The sequence below is a fragment of the Eurytemora carolleeae genome, unplaced genomic scaffold (genome assembly GCF_000591075.1).
Source record: "Eurytemora carolleeae unplaced genomic scaffold, Eaff_2.0 scaffold294, whole genome shotgun sequence".
Classification (NCBI taxonomy): domain Eukaryota; kingdom Metazoa; phylum Arthropoda; class Copepoda; order Calanoida; family Temoridae; genus Eurytemora; species Eurytemora carolleeae.
The window spans coordinates 246139-263137 of NW_019396358.1; the positions used below are offsets into that span (position 1 = coordinate 246139).

At 33.0% G+C, this 16999-nt stretch overlaps 1 protein-coding gene across 1 annotated transcript in view; it reads right to left on the reverse strand.

The window, feature by feature from the left end:
• Positions 1–16999, reverse strand: part of LOC111701668 (receptor-type tyrosine-protein phosphatase kappa) — a 57898-nt gene that overhangs the window by 12086 nt on the left and 28813 nt on the right. Inside the window, exons 7-16 of the mRNA XM_023473059.1 lie at positions 16682–16758; positions 15741–15874; positions 15427–15538; positions 14910–15301; positions 14547–14648; positions 14316–14381; positions 12515–12650; positions 7895–8054; positions 4291–4386; positions 2600–2676 (exon numbers count right to left, since the gene is read on the reverse strand). Coding sequence (XP_023328827.1) covers positions 2600–2676; positions 4291–4386; positions 7895–8054; positions 12515–12650; positions 14316–14381; positions 14547–14648; positions 14910–15301; positions 15427–15538; positions 15741–15874; positions 16682–16758 — 1352 coding nt within the window. The remainder of the gene's footprint in view (positions 1–2599; positions 2677–4290; positions 4387–7894; positions 8055–12514; positions 12651–14315; positions 14382–14546; positions 14649–14909; positions 15302–15426; positions 15539–15740; positions 15875–16681; positions 16759–16999) is intronic.

Sequence of the window (16999 nt, forward strand, 5' to 3'; positions counted from 1 at the left end):
ATGAACAGACATACAAACAAACAAAAACACTACTTTATACATATGTATATATATAAATAAATATATGTATATATATACATAGATTAGATATTAAGAGGAACCTTCTCAATTAACTGCATTGTATGAAACCTATATCAAAAATATCGTAAAATTTCTTTTGAAACTATCTGTAAAATGTCGTATATTACTCTTTGAAACCATTTATAAATGTTTTATTTTACTCTTTAAAACTATATCAAACATGTTGTTTTTTACTTTTTGAAACCATTTCAAACTTGTCGCACTTTACTCTTTGAAATCATATCAAACATGTCGCACTTTACTCTTTGAAACCATTTCAAACATGTCACACTTTACTCTTTGAAATCATATCAAACATGTCGCACTTTACTCTTTGAAATCATATCAAACATGTCGCACTTTACTCTTTAAAACTATATCACACTTGTCACACTTTACTCTTTGAAACCATTTCAAACTTGTCACACTTTACTCTTTGAAACCATTTCAAACTTGTCACACTTTACTCTTTGAAATCATATCAAACATGTCGCACTTTACTCTTTGAAATCATATCAAGTATGTTGCATTTTACACTTTGAAATCATATCAAACATGTCGCACTTTACTCTTTGAAATCATATCAAGCATGTCGCACTTTACTTTTTGAAATGATATCAAACATGTCGCACTTTACTTTTTAAAACCATATCAAACATGTCACACTTTACTCTTTGAAATAATATCAAGCATGTTTTATTTTACTCTTTGAAATCATATCAAGCATATCGCACTTTACTTTTTGAAATGACATCAAGCATGTCGCACTTTACTTTTTAAAACCATATTAAACATGTCACACTTAACTCTTTGAAACAAAATAAAAATGTCGTATTTTACTCTGTAAAACTGCCAAATGTTCTCTTTTCAAGATGTAGTTTGATGTAGTTTAGTTTTAAGTTCATGGTAAACTGTACATTCCAGGGGTTTCTAAAATACATATTTTCTCCCGGACTCCAGGAAATAGGACTTCAAGAATTAAAGGTACTGCAGGAAAATAGGACTTCAAGAATTAAAGGGACTGCAGGAAAATAGGACTTCAAGAATTAAAGGGACTGTCAACGTAATTCCAAGCTATCCGCCATTTCAAGAGTTCCTTACCTAATTCGTGACGGTATCCTTTAAACAGTTAATAAGTAACAATGGGAGAGACAGATGTTTTTAAACTGTGGAATATCTATATTTTCTTTTCGTGGTTTACTTGGATGGATATAAAGAAAAAAAATTGAGTTTGTCAATTATTTTTCTTGTTTTCTTCTGCTCACATGTGTAGAAAAACTGCGACTAAAAACTATTAATTTTCAGTTAGAAAAACAGTGAGATCAGAAAAAGTTTAAAATCTGGATTGTAAATTCAGGGTCACTTGAAATTTTGAAACTTGAAACTTTTGAAACTTTTGAATAATGAAAAAGTAAACTTCTACAGGGATAGTTAAATACGTTTAGGACTAGATGACTAAATCAGTAAGACTAATGAAGGACTAGAAGAGACATATTATTAAGTTCTTTATCTTTAATATTTTCTTTTCAAAAGGTTTAGTTTTTCATCTTGAAAACTTGGTGGAAACTGTAGTGTTCTTTTCTGTAGATTCAGATAGATTGATAGATATTTACATAGATAGATAGATAGATAGACGGATTGGCATTTATATAAAGTGATAGATATTATCTTTTAGATAACGACCCCTAACATTAAATTTAGTGGTCTACTTTTTAACATTATTGCCATTGAAAAATTGGGCTATGCTAATGCCATTGAAAAATTGGGCTATGCTAATATGCAATGCACATGTGGTGTTTAAATAAAATTCAGTCTCTATGAAAGGGAGTGTTCGCGAAAAATGAAAAATTATCGATGGTGATCGGTACTTATCTTACTTCTATCTGTTGCGTCTATCAGGATAAAATTGTTTAAAACGACTCATACCAAAAAACGCGGCGTCCATACAAATTCAGAAAGTTACAGCATTCGACTCGGATCATAAAAAAAATCAATTTAATTCCGCACAAATCATTCAGATATTACAACCTATAATCATCGATAATTTTTCGTTGCATTTGTATATAGTTGGTATTTCATAATATTTTTTACTTGCTCATATATTATGTACTTAAAACTACGATTTTTTTGTCGCTAGGTGTCGTTGGAGTCTATTCCACGCGTAACTCCAGATGCATCGTAAGCAGAGACACCTAGCGACCAAATAACCGTCAAAATAAAGGAACTAATTATTTTTCTTCGATATTTCTATATTCTAACCCTCTTTCTTTGCAACAGGATGATGTAAATTGCCTTTTCATTATATCAAAATGTTTGACTATTCGATCAAAAGCTGCATATTTTTTAGTTTGAAATGTCAAAGGTCTACGACATAAGTTTGCAAAGATGTAAGGATTAGAAAACTACAGTTTCAGACTTGTGATCAATTCCTTTTGGAAGCAAACCCTAGAAGGTTTAGATCTTACGAGTTTAATTTAATTGCAATTTTTGAAATAAATTGTCAACAGTTTTTCATATTTTGTCTAAAGATTTTACTTACGTCAACAAATACTGCGTTTATATAATCAGTGCAGTTATTTCCCTGGAAGGATGTGATGTAAGGCCGGAAATTATCAGCTGAAAATAGAAATATTTTAGTAAGAAGAAACAGGTTGTTCAGAGGCGTATTCGGGGGGGGGGCTATTGGGGCTAAGCCCCCCTGGACCAGTGAAATCTATTGATTTCAGGGGGTTTTCATGCCCCTAAGGGTGCTGAGCCCCCCCTGGTAAGAAAAAAATTTAGACCCCACCTTGGACAATTTTCTGAATACGCCCCTGAGGTTGTTATCTAATTTTCGAATAAATTAGTTTTGGATGACGATAGATATAACAAATTAGAGATTAGGATCAATATTTTAATCAGGTCTTAATTATATAGAACTGATGTTAATTAATTACAAACTAATTATTAATTATATTGATACATTAATTTAATATTAAAAAACAAGATGGCTCAGTTTCATTTGCCATGATATTTTTGCCATAATTATTTTTTCCATAATTACATTTGCCATAATACATTTGCCATAAGTAACACTTGCCATAAGTCACACTTGCCATAAGTTACACTTGCCATAATGGTTACACTTGCCATAATTACATTTGCCATAATTACTCTTGCCATAATTAAAATTAAATATGGTTTGAATTAACAAACATGTTTATTTATATTTTCTTTTACAATTACAAATTGAATACAAATTACAAATCTAATACAGAGACAGTTCATGAGCTATCAGGTTTAGGCACTCTTCTATGGGAAGAGTATTATACTGTAGGACAATGTTAGCAATCCTCTCATAGGTTGGAGGGAGAAATTCGGGTTCGAATTCTAGCTGAGCACATTTTAACCGAACATTTCCAATATTTCACTTCTGTAGACGAGGCATTGGCTACATAGGTGTAGTTGTTGCTGTCTCGAGAACCATTGGTTTACCCTTACTTGTGGTCTCAAAGGTCACCAAAGGGTCCTCCATTGTGAGAAAATATGGAGCTGAAGTTGTGTCAACTGTTCTGTTTTAAAACAATGAGAAAACTAAAGTTGGGAATTTTCATGGGAAAATTTCCCGCATTTGCAATAAAAAAAAGACCGATTTTCATCTTTTTAGAAATTAGAAAATTATGACAAAAGTAATTATAGCAAGTGTAATTATGGCAAGTGTAACCATTATGGCAAGTGTAACTTATGGCAAGTGTGACTTATGGCAAGTGTGACTTATGGCAAGTGTTACTTATGGCAAAAGTATTATGGCAAAAGTATTATGGCAAATGAAACTGAGCCAACAAGATTATAATAACAGATTAATCTTTAATATCTGGGAAGAAAATGGAACAACTAGGGATGGATGAAAGGGGTGTTGAAACTAGGGATTGGGATCGAGTATATAAATAGTATTGAAATAGGGATTGGGATGGGAATGAAAAGTTACAATTTAGAATTATTAGGAATGGCGGTGGAAATGTAAATCATTAAAAACTAGAGATGGGTATGAAAATATGAAAATTTTTGATGATTAAAATGTAAAATATTGAATATCTAGGGATGTGGGTCAAAATGAAAAGTATTTTACTACGAATGGGGATGAATGTTTAAAATTTTGAATAATTAGGGATATGCGTCAAAATAAAAAAAAGGGATGACGATGAATGCTTAAAATACTGAATAAATAGAGATGGGGATGAAAAAACTTACGTGGAACAATGAGAACGTTTCTATTTTTATCTCTATTATCAGCTCTATGCCCAGCTGCACAGTCACCAATAGTAAACCTTGGAGTCTGGTTACAGAAATATTTTGACCATGTATTTAAGAGCAAAATAAATTTTCAACTTTTGGAGTTGTTTACATAATCCATAGAATTTAAATTCACTTTAACACTTTATATCATAATACAATTATATGTACATATGTATAGAATGAAATCAAAAAAATTCATGCAATCTAAATTCTAAAGCTATAATTAACTAAATAACACATGCATTATGTAAACATAGAAAAAGAGCACAAAAACAGAATTATCTTTTTTTTGACAGTATTTTACATCGTTCACAAATTTTACATTTTTTTCTTTTAAATCGAAAAGAAGGAAGTAAAATGTACAGAGTACAAATTATATATCTTATGTTTAAAATACAAAAACATTTTTGTATTTCTCACAAAGTATGAATTTTAATAATATCAGAGTTTAGTATTATATACAGGGTTACCAACAAATAATAAGACTTCAGAGAAGACTGTGCGGATTTTTTTCAGCCTTTGGTCTTACGTTGAAGATATCCTGCAGCTTTAAAGGAAATGGATTTTTGCAACAAATTCTGATTTTCTAATCCCTATATCTTTGCAACCCTATGTGGTAAACCTTTAATATTTTAAACTATGAAATATGTTAGATCAAAAAGTCTAAGTTCGAAATATAAAAGTTTCACATCATCAGGTTGCAAAAATTAGTTTGAGGCAAAAACTTAATTCCTTTGCATTTTTCTTTGTGATATCATTTATTTCTCAATACAAGATAACATCGAAGGTAGCACTTTTATCTAAGTCTTCAGAGCCGGCGATTTAAAAACGGCTCGAGTCGTAGTTGCTCCCCTCTTGCTCCCCCTCCCCTTCCCCCTGCTATATGGATCAGCTAACGTAATATTTAATGATTATACCGTGATACCAGATACTTTTCCTCAGAACACCATTATACCCTGATACCAGATACTTTTCCACAGAACACCATTATACCTACCAGAACATTTTATTTTTCACTTTTTAGACAAAAAAGAAAAGAAATTATGATATTGCTCTTAACGAAATATCTTGGAAAATAAAACAAATGTTTCTGATATATAAGATTTTAAAGATTTTCAAAACTTAATATTTTTAAAAGTTTTTTAGCACAATTATTATTTACTAATTCTGAATGATTTCATTTATATTTTGTTAGATTGAACTTTTTAATGGATTAGATGTTTTAGCCATTCCTCAATATGTATTTTAAAATATTGTCAATTAATACTCTTTTTGTTAAGAATTTGTTAAATCTGACAATGCTTTCTTTAAAACTTTTAATAATAAAATAAACAATTTTATAAAAAATTCAGATTTTTTTTTTAAATGATAAAAAAACAGATCTGTATTAATATAGCTTTCTAAGCGGTATCACATAAAATAATATCACTTTATCATTATAATATAAAATAGTATTACTTTATCATTATAATATAAAATAATATCACTTTATCATTATAATATAAAATAATATCACTTTATCATTATAATATAAAATAATATTACTTAACCTTGAGTCAATTCCTCGACAGTACTCTTCCAGACAGTCATATATAAACTTATATTGTTCCTAAACCATAGATAGATAGAAAGATAGATAGATACTTTATCATTATAATATAAAATAATATTACTTTATCATTATAATATAAAATAATATCACTTTATCATTATAATATAAAATAATATTACTTTATCATTATAATATAAAATTGTGTTCTAGTGAATCCTTGATATCGTGATATATTTCAAAATTAAACTAATTAAACCAATTTTTAAACCTTATCCACCAATTAATTATTAATGAACATAAAAAGATTAAGGAGTTGAATCTTTGCAAAAACTCAAATTTTCTGATCCCTTTATCTTTGCAACCTGATGTTGTACACCTCTGATATATCAAACTAAGATTAAGATCTATCAGAATACGAAGTTTGAAATATCTAATGCCTACGACATTGGACTACATAGATATTAGATATCTAGCTCAATATCCTCAGAAACATTTAAGTAACAAATACATTAAAAACAGAAATGACAGAAATTCACAAAAAAAAATTATTTAATTGTTAAAAATAAATTCAGTGATGATAATTTTAAAATAATTATTAATTTATTATCATTATTCAACTGCGCGCCTATATAAAACTGCACAACTAAATACTAATACTAATACTAAAAATAAGAAGAAACAGCAAACTGAACAAACAAAAAGTTAAAAAGGCAAATTAAAGATCAAATGAAATTACATACTGAAAAATAGAAAAAAGTTTTTATGAAAAATACGATTAAAAATTTTAATTATGAACTGATGTGAGCCTAAATATTCCATTTTAACCCAGTTTCAATAAATCTGAATATTTTAAGTTTCAGCCTCACCCCTCAGTGCATCATCAGGACAATTCATTGAGAACAATGTTTACAAAAGATTGAACGTTCAGGGAAAAAATCGGAATGCTTTGACGTCAAGAAAGTTGATATAGAAGCTTCCATTTTTAGCATTTTTGGCATTTTTAGCATTTTTGGCATTTTTGGCATTTTTAGCATTTTTAGCATTTTTAGCATTTTTGGCATTTTTGGCATTTTTGGCATTTTTGGTATTTTTGGCATTTTTGGCATTTTTGGCATTTTTGGCATTTTTGGCATTTTTGGCACAACAATTTAACATTAATTCAACAACCTGACAAACACAACAAATTGAAATCTATTTATAACTGACCAAACAAGTATGTTTTTCTATAATTTTAAAATTCTTTCTAAGTTGAGGAAAAAGCCGGAATGTCTGAAATTCTTTATCTTTCCACAGTGACCGTTCAGTTCGAATTCCTAGTATGACACGACTCAAAAATATTCTCAAGATTCTTAAAAATTAAACATGATTAAAATTCTAATTTGTAAAGTTTCCCTCATGTACCTTGAAAAACCATCCAACTAGCAAACAAACAAAAAAAACGTTAAAATTTTTTCAAACCTAAAACAGAAAAAAGAGCAAAGATCTCATGATGTAGAGTTTTACGAAGCGGGAAATATTTTTGCTAAAAATTGTTGAAAACGATGTTGAAATGAGTTGACAAAGTTCTAGCTTCATGCAAAACTTGAATAAATGAGTTGACACCTGTTTTCTAGTGTTAAACACATTTTACAAATAAAAAACTGAACCTGCCCCAGTTCAAATGAAATGATAAAAAACAACACGGAAAACGAAAGCAACAGAAAAATGCATCAACTTTTTTTTATTTTACAAGAATTGAAAAAAAAAACATATTTTTTATGTGAATCCCTAGATCTTTGCAACCTTTGATATTTCAAATTTAGACCATTCCATATTAGCTTAAAGTAATTTAGGGCGAAAATCTTCAAGGTTAAAAAATAGCAGGTTGACAAGCGTTCATTTCCTTTTCACAATAAAATTTGTTTAATTTCTAACCCAAATATAAATTGTTGAGAACTCAACTAGTCCAAAAATTAGAAAAAAAAACTTTTTTTTACTAAAAATGATGAAACCCAGCCATTTATTTACTTACAGCGTACTCCTTCTCATACTCATTCATTTTCTTCTTTTTTGTTTTATCCTTGACGGATTTCTGCTTTAGTCGGTCGGAGAGCTCCTGCACGTAGAAGTGTGAGCTCCCGCACACCACGCTCTCCTCCAGGGTGTCATACACAAACTTGTACTGCTCCTACATATACACCCTCACACATATACACTAACACGGGGACAAGGGAGGGCGGGGTGCAGCCTTCAAACAGACGAATCAAGGTTTTTCGAGGATTTTAAAATTATATTTTTCAAGGTTTCAAGGATCTGAGGAACATGTTTGGAGCTGTAGTTAATTATTAAGTGGTCGAGGAAAATAATGTTTAAATATCGTGATTTTGTTTACAGTGTTGTGCATGCAACATGTACTTCAGGTTTAAACCTTTAAACATTATTTTTTAACCTTGGATTCGAACTGGTTCAAGGCCTTATACTTGTGTCGTGGTGATTAAAACTGATTTAAAGGAACTGTTTATTGTTCATCGAGATTCACCTTTTTCAACCAGAAACTGAAAACTATTTCTCCCTTGAAATCATTAAAGAACTAAAAACTTTCTAAAATTTTATTTTTTAAATGCTAAAAACGACATCAACGTTTGAAGCACATCATCATTGTAACAATAAACAATTCCTTTAAGCGAAGGCTCTAAAATCAGTTTTAGTAAAAAATATTATTAAAAAAAGGTGAAGGATCTTGATTATCTATATTTAGTTGTATACATGTTGTTAGATTGCAATAGGTTCTCAGGGTCAAACAAAATACATGGTACAAGGGGGCACAAACCCATTACCGCGTATTCCATGGCATAGACGTTCTTTTTATGCTTTTTGTCTTTTTGGGTTTTTTCTTTGATCTTGTTGGCAAGCTGTGATACGGGGAACCTTGAGTCAATTCCTCGACAGTACTCTTCCAGACAGTCATATATAAACTTATATTGTTCCTAAACCATAGATAGATAGAAAGATAGATAGATAGATAGATAGATAGATAGATAGATAGATAGATAGATAGATAGATAGATAGATAGATAGATAGATAGATAGATGGAGGATACTCAGCGTAAGGGTTGGAGCAGATAGATAGATAGATAGATAGAGAGATAGATAGATAGATAGATAGATAGATAGATAGATAGAGAGAGATACAGAGATAGAGAGAGATAGACAAGAGGGGGTCTGTCGTTGTAGGAAGGTTTAATTGGTTTTAAATTCTTCAAAATCTTCCAAAACCTCAAAATTAATTTCATTTTCATTTGTTTGAAATCATAAATTTCACAAATCAGCAAGTGAAAATCCCAATTCATTCTAAAATCATGATGAGCCTGTAATACATTAAAAACCTCTTTTTACAAAAATATGCCAAAGTAAAAGATTACATCCTTTGTTCAATTCTTTCCAAAGGAATTAAGTCTTTGCCACAAACTCTGATTTTCTAATCCCAATTTCTTTGTAACCCAATATCCTCAGATATTTCAAACTTTGAATTCTGTTAGATCAAATAATCTAAGTTTGAAATATAAAGCCATAAGGTTAAACAGATATTGGGATTACAAAATTTGAGTTTGTGGCTAAGCCTCAATTTAGTTTATTCAATCTTATTTCTCCGGTCCCTACGCAGCACTGGGAGGAATTTGAAAAATATACACCCGAAATTCTGGTTAATAGTTTTGCGGATGAACCAGAACCAGTGTAGGAGACATGTTTTGTGACAAGTTCTCAACCTATATTTTAAACCTTAATCCGGCCTTCTAGAAATTTACCCCGGAGAGAGTTTAGGGCTGGAGAGTTAATACAGTATTATTGCCCCGGAGAGAGTTTAGGTCTGGAGGGTTAATACAGTATTATTGCCCCGGAGAGAGTTTAGGTTGGGAGGATTAATACAGTATTATTGCCCCGGAGAGAGTTTAGGTCTGGAGGGTTAATACAGTAATATTGCCCCGGAGAGAGTTTATGTCTGGAGAGTAAATACAGTATTATTGCCCCGGAGAGAGTTTAGTATAGAGGTTTAATACAGTATTATCGCCCGGGAGAGAGTTTAGGTCTGGAGGGTAATACAGTATTATTGCCCCGGAGAGAGTTTAGGACTGGAGGTTTAATACAGTATTATTGCCCCGGAGAGAGTTTAGGTCTGGAGGGTTAATACAGCATTATTGCCCCGGAGAGAGTTTAGGTCGGGAGGGTTAATACAGTATTATTGCCCCGGAGAGAGTTTAGGTCTGGAGGGTTAATACAGTATTATTGCCCCGGAGAGAGTTTAGGTCTGGAGGGTTAATACAGTATTATTGCCCCGGAGAGGGTTTAGGTCTGGAGGGTTAATACAGCATTATTGCCCCGGAGAGAGTTTAGGTCGGGAGGGTTAATACAGTATTATCGCCCCGGAGAGAGTTTAGGTCTGGAGGTTAAATACAGTATTATCGCCCCGGAGAGAGTTTAGGTCTGGAGGGTTAATACAGTATTATTGCCCCGGAGAGAGTTTAGGTTGGGAGGGTTAATACAGTATTATTGCCCTGGAGAGAGTGTAGGTCTGGAGGGTTAATACAGTATTATTGCCCCGGAGAGAGTTTAGGTCTGGAGGGTTAATACAGTATTATTGCCCCTAAGAGAGTTTAGGACTGGAGGTTTAATACAGTATTATTGCCCCTGAGAGAGTTTAGGTCTTGAGGGTTAATACAGTATTATTGCCCCGGAGAGAGTTTAGGTCTGGAGGGTTAATACAGTATTATTGCCCCGGAGAGAGTTTAGGTCTAGAGGGTTAATACAGTATTATCGCCCCGGAGAGAGTTTAGGTCCAGAGGGTTAATACAGTATTATTGCCCCGGAGAGAGTTAAGGTCTGGAGGGTTAATACAGTATTATTGCCCCGTAGAGAGTTTAGGTCTTGAGGGTTAATACAGTATTATTGCCCCGGAGAGAGTTTAGGTCTGGAGGTTAAATACAGTATTATCGCCCCAGAGAGAGTTTAGGTCTGGTGGGTTAATACAGTATTATCGCCCCGGAGAAAGTTTAGGTCTAGAGGGTTAATACAATATTATTGACCCGGAGAGAGTTTAGGTTTGGAGGGTTAATATAGTATTATTGCCCCGGAGAGAGTTTATTTCTGGAGGGTTAATACAGTATTATTGCCCTGGAGAGAGTTTAGGTCTGGTGGGTTAATACAGTATTATTGCCCCGGAGAGACTTTAATATAGAGGTTTAATACAATATTATTGCCCCGGAGAGAGTTTAGTATAGAGGTTTAATACAGTATTATTGCCCCGGAGAGAGTATAGGTCTGGAGGTTTAATACAGTGTTATTTCCATGGAGAGAGTTTAGGTCTAGAGGTTTAATACAGTAATATTGCCCCGGAAGAGTTTAGGTCTGAAGGTTTAATACAGTAATATTGCCCCGGAGAGAGTTTAGGACTGGAGGTTTAATACAGTATTATTGCTCCGGAGAGAGTTTAGGTCAGGAGGGTTAATACAGTATTATTGCCCCGGAGAGAGTTTAGGTCTGGAGGTTTAATACAGTATTATTGCCCCGGAGAGAGTTTAGGTCTAGAGGGTTAATACAGTATTATTGCCCCGGAGAGAGTTTAGGTCTGGAGGTTTAATACAGTATTATTGCCCCGGAGAGAGTTTAGGTCGGGAGGGTTAATACAGTATTATTGCCCCGGAGAGAGTTTAGGACTGGAGGTTCAATACAGTATTATTGCCCCGGAGAGAGTTTTGGTTTGGAGGGTTAATACAGTATTATTACCCCGGAGAGAGTTTAGGACTGGAGGTTTAATACAGTATTATTGCCCCGGAGATAGTTTAGGTCTGGAGGGTTAATACAGTATTATTGCCCCGGAGAGAGTTTAGGACTGGATATGGAGGTTTAATACAGTATTATTGTCCAGGAGAGAGTTTAGGTCTGGAGAGTAAATACAGTAATATTGCCCCGGAGAGAGTTTAGGTCTGAAGGTTTAATACAGTATTATTGCCCCGGAGAGAATTTAGGTCTGGAGGGTTAATACAGTATTATTGCCACGGAAAGAGTTTAGGTCTGGAGGGTTAATACAGTAATATTGCCCCGGAGAAAGGTTAGGTCTGTAGGTTTAATACAATATTATATTGTTTGCCTGCGACTCTCATGTGGTTTGTGTATAGACAAATTTTTTAATGATCTTTTTTTAAATTTTGGTCAACTTTCCGGGCAAAAATGTTCGAATTCTAAGGAACTGTGTTCGTCAATTTAACTTTTTCTCTATTTTCGATGATAAGAAAGCTATAAGCAACTGTAATTTCTATTCAATTTTTTTATTTGCAAACTTTATTAATAGCTGTGCAACATGAGGTTGGAAATTTTGTTAGAGAAAGCAGTAACTTGACATCCACGTGAAGAACAAATTTGTGTGGCTTCAGATCGGGCGATTTCTCAAAATTCTTAAATTTCATCCAAAACTGAATCCGTTGAACCACACATCTTAATAGTTAGGGCTTCCTAAAGGATTATGCATTTCTAAAGGGATTAAATAAACAAATGTTCAAACTGTCGAAACGACATAACGTTTTATCAACAATAAAGAGTAAGTTGCAATCACGAAGACCGTCCCTTTAATCCTACTAAATGAATGGAACCTACCAGTGTTTCTACAAGGCCACGTCTTAATCCACGAATTTTCTTGAGATATCCGTAAACATCAAATACTCCGTCCTCTTCGCACAGTTCTATATTCGCGTCTATAGCTATATATACTCCACTCCGCCCAGCACCATCACTAGATAATGAAAATATAAAAAAAGAGAATTTCTGATTCACAATGTGACACTTTAAATCTTTATCTGATCAATTTTGTGGGGGATAATGTATTTTTTCTAGAAAAAAAACAGTGTTTAATTCTGAAAATTCCCATATGTTTTCCTGCAGTAAAAGTGTCCTAGAACCTATATTTCAAAATAATTAATTTTCAAAACTATAAACATTGATATAAATTCATAATTGATCAGATAAATCTTTAAGGGTACCTTAATTACTTAAAACTACGCTAACTGTAGGAACAGTAGTCCCATTACAGAAAGAAAAGGGGAGATCATATTATTTCTTATTCTAACAAAGCCAGAACTCTAACGCAAAAATCTATAAGAATTTCGTTTAACTCAACGACTTCTTAAATACCAAAGCTTAAAAAAGAAGTTTAAAGTTGTAAAATTTACATGTCTAGGGCTACAAAAAAGTATAATTGAGTTAGTGAGGTAAAAGCAGTCTGGATCTATGTGATCAACTATTATTTTTAATTTAATTTGACATAAAATATTTGAAAAAACCTGCCTCTTTTTAGAAGTTCCCAATTAAGAAACATTTTAAACATGCCATTGTTCGAATTCGAGTTTTTAGAAATTGAAAATATATTCAATTAGTAATTGACCAGGAGGGGAAGGGAGAATAATTGACTTAGGATAAATACAATCAACCGAGGGCCTTCAACACCTTTTTTTTTGACTTTATAGACCCAAACAGATCGAGGTAGGCTTCAATTTATATATCCTAATGAAAACTCCCGGTTAATTAGTAGTTTATCGTTTTATCTTCCTGTTCAAACGAAATTACTAACGAACTAAATGTAAATGGTACTGTTCAACGAAATAACTAACTAACTAACTACCTATCAATGGTCCTGTTTAATGAAATAACTAACTTAATAATTATCAATGGTCCTGTTCAACGAAATAACAAACTAATTAACCATCAATGGTCCTGTTCAACGAAATAAATAACAAATTAACTAACAATGACCCTGTTTAACGAAAGAACTAGCTAACTAAATATTAATGGTCCCGTTTAACGAAATAACAAACTAACTAACTATCAATGGTCATGTTTAACGAAATAATTAACTAACTACCTATCAATGGTCGTGTTCAACGAAATAACTAACTAACTAAATATCAATGGTCCTGTTCAACGAAATAATTAACCGCGGGGGATTAAATAACAAGCCCCATGGATAACAGGGAAAATAGATAATAGGGAGGATGAGAAATTATCCTCCCTATGAAGGGGAATGAAGGTCAGTTATTTTTATGATTCATTCCAAACTCATTAAAGATGTATGGATGTATTTCAAATGTCAAAAGTTTCATGTTAAATTTTAAAAACCTTACTATTTATTACTGTATTAATAATATTACTCATTCTCCCTTAAAAGTCGTTAAAGGATAAATACGGGGGTGTAGGTTGAACCAACATTAAAATATTAATGGATTGGTTCTGCTTGTATATCTATCCAATACGCTCTAGTTGTAGATACAGGCTGAGGTGTGAGACATTTTTACTTTTTCTTTTTTGTTTAATTTGATGAGAAAATTGGAATGAAAGGATTCTTGACTCCTGTAAAGAGAAGAAACCTTTTAACCCCCCGGCTCTCAACAAGTATTCAACTTACTTGCAATGAACTATGACTGGACCATCCTGTGTCTCTGGATGCTGATTCATAACTTGCCGCACTCGTCTTCATTCAATCAATCAATTAATCATAAGTTTTAAAAATGGCGCCGAAGTTATCGATTAGCTTAGTCATAACATTACAACATTGAAATCAAGATTTAAAATTTTTTTTCAGATTTCCCTGTGAACTCGTGTGAAAATAATGATTAAAGATTAAATGATAGATTTCCTTCTGAATTCCAGTAGTGCATTGCTAAAAGGATTGCTGTGACAAGGCCACTCTGTGTAGTGAAATTGAATAACTTTCCTCTCCTCACCGTTCTTCCGTAGTCTAGCAAATTATTTAACTTTTAGAAGAAAACATTAGATTGCTGCTTCTGCATATATTAGCGGATTTTTGTAATTATGAAGCTAGCTTGCTGCTCCAACATACCTTAATTTAAAGCTGCTGCTGAATATAAACTTCTTCACATTATCGAGTTAAAACTTTGAAGCTCAGAAAAGTTTTATGACGTGAATTTAAATGCAATTTTCTGACTCCCTAAACTACATGGACTCCATGAACATGGACTCCATGAATTCCCTAAACTACATGGACTCCATGAATTCACTGAACTCCATGTATTCCCTGTATTCCATGCACACTATGACCTCCCTGTACTCCAGAAACACCATGTATTCCCTGTACTCCATGAACACCATGACCTCCCTGTACTCCAGGAACACCATGTATTCCCTGTACTCTATGAACACCATGTATTCCCTGTACTCCATGAACACCATGTATTCCCAGTACTCCAGAAATAACATGTATTCCCTGTACTCCAGTAACACCATGAATTCCCTGTACTCCATGACCTCCATGTATTCCCAGTACTCCAGGAATACCATGTATTCCCTGTACTCCATGAACACCATGCATTCCCTGTACTCAATGAACACCATGTATTCTCTGTACTCCATGAACACCATGACCTCCCTGTACTACAGGAACACCATGTATTCCCTGTACTTCAGGAATACCACGAATTCCCTGTACTCCAGGAACACCATGTATTCCCTGTACTCCATGAACACCATGTATTCCCGTACTCCATGAACACCATGACCTCCCTGTACTCCAGGAACACCATGACCTCCCTGTACTCCAGGAACACCATGACCTCCCTGTACTCCAGGAACACCATGTATTCCCCGTACTCAATGAACACTATGTATTCTCTAAGTGCAAAATCAAAATCTACACAAATGTTAAGACCCCAAAAAGGAAACTCGAGATTTTTGTTCAATGATAATCCCTAAACACCCTGAACTCCATGAACTCTCTGAACTCTCTGAACTTCCTGAACTCCCCAAACTTCATGAACTCATGAACTCCATGAACTCCATGAACTCCATGAACTCCATATACCCCATGAACTACCTGATAAAGTCGAATGTTCTTGTGACCATGACTATGCATGAAGCTCTCTCCTGCCAAACCATCCTCCAGAAGTCAGGCATAGTGGACTCAGTAGGACCTTGGGTCACTATATAGGCCTTAGGCTGAACCAAGCTCTGTAAACAAATATTTTTCTAAAATATCATTTAACTGTAGAATTATTTTAAAGTGACATTTCCTATTCACAACGGTACCTTTTATATGAGCAAAAATGAATGAGATATTTACGACTTTAAATTTGAAAAATGTATTATTTTCGATTATGGTTACTCTATATAAGTGATTTGTGTTTTTCTGCTGTCTGTAAGAACAATGGAGGAAATTGTCCAAATTAAAACTTTTAAAACTAGAAAAGGGACGGTATCCTGATCAGATATATTGATCAGATAAAGGTTTAAAGGATACCGTTGTAAATCAAGCGTTCCCCCTTTAAACTATCAACTTTCTTGAATATTGCTTGATATCAAGTTCTCATATATTCTTGCATAATGTATATCTGTACACTCAGTATGATTATTCTACTTTGATGATTAGCTTCAATTTAATTTCATAGTTTGGTTACTGTAGAATAGATTAGTCCTTGCATCCATAGATTTCATAGTTTAAAGACGGAGCAGTTGGTTACTGCAGAATAGATTAGTCCTTGCATCCATAGATTTCATTAAGGGAAAATGATTAGCTGAAATAAAAATTCAAAATTTCTATTTTTGAATACAAAATGTAGACATTTTAATATATATGTTATATATTAAATTATGATAGAACCGATTAGAATTTTGTAGCATCTGCAATTTTTTATATTGTACAAATTAAGAGAAGATGCTCACAGATAGAGCCCCAAGTAAAAGTTGAAATAGAAAATGAACCTAGTACTATTTACGCCTGGAATGATTTATGATAAAATCAGTTTGGTAAAAACTTACGTCGACATACGAGGCGTTAATATAATCTGAGTCCAGAACCCCCTCCTCAGGATCTAGCACTACCCGGTTAAAATCATCTGAAAACAAAAACAATTATGTATATAGAGTAGGTTATTGAAAACCATTTAAGTGAGAGCCAGAAAACTGTGAAATATAAATACGACACTTAAGCCTTCTTATAATTATTTGATGTTATATAGCAAACAGTTTAACCGATAAATCGAAAATCAATTTTTAAGTGAAATGGAACTATTAAAAACCATAACGTAAGCGTAACAATTATTCCAAATTTTTATACGTCTTCAAAAATTCTAAAAC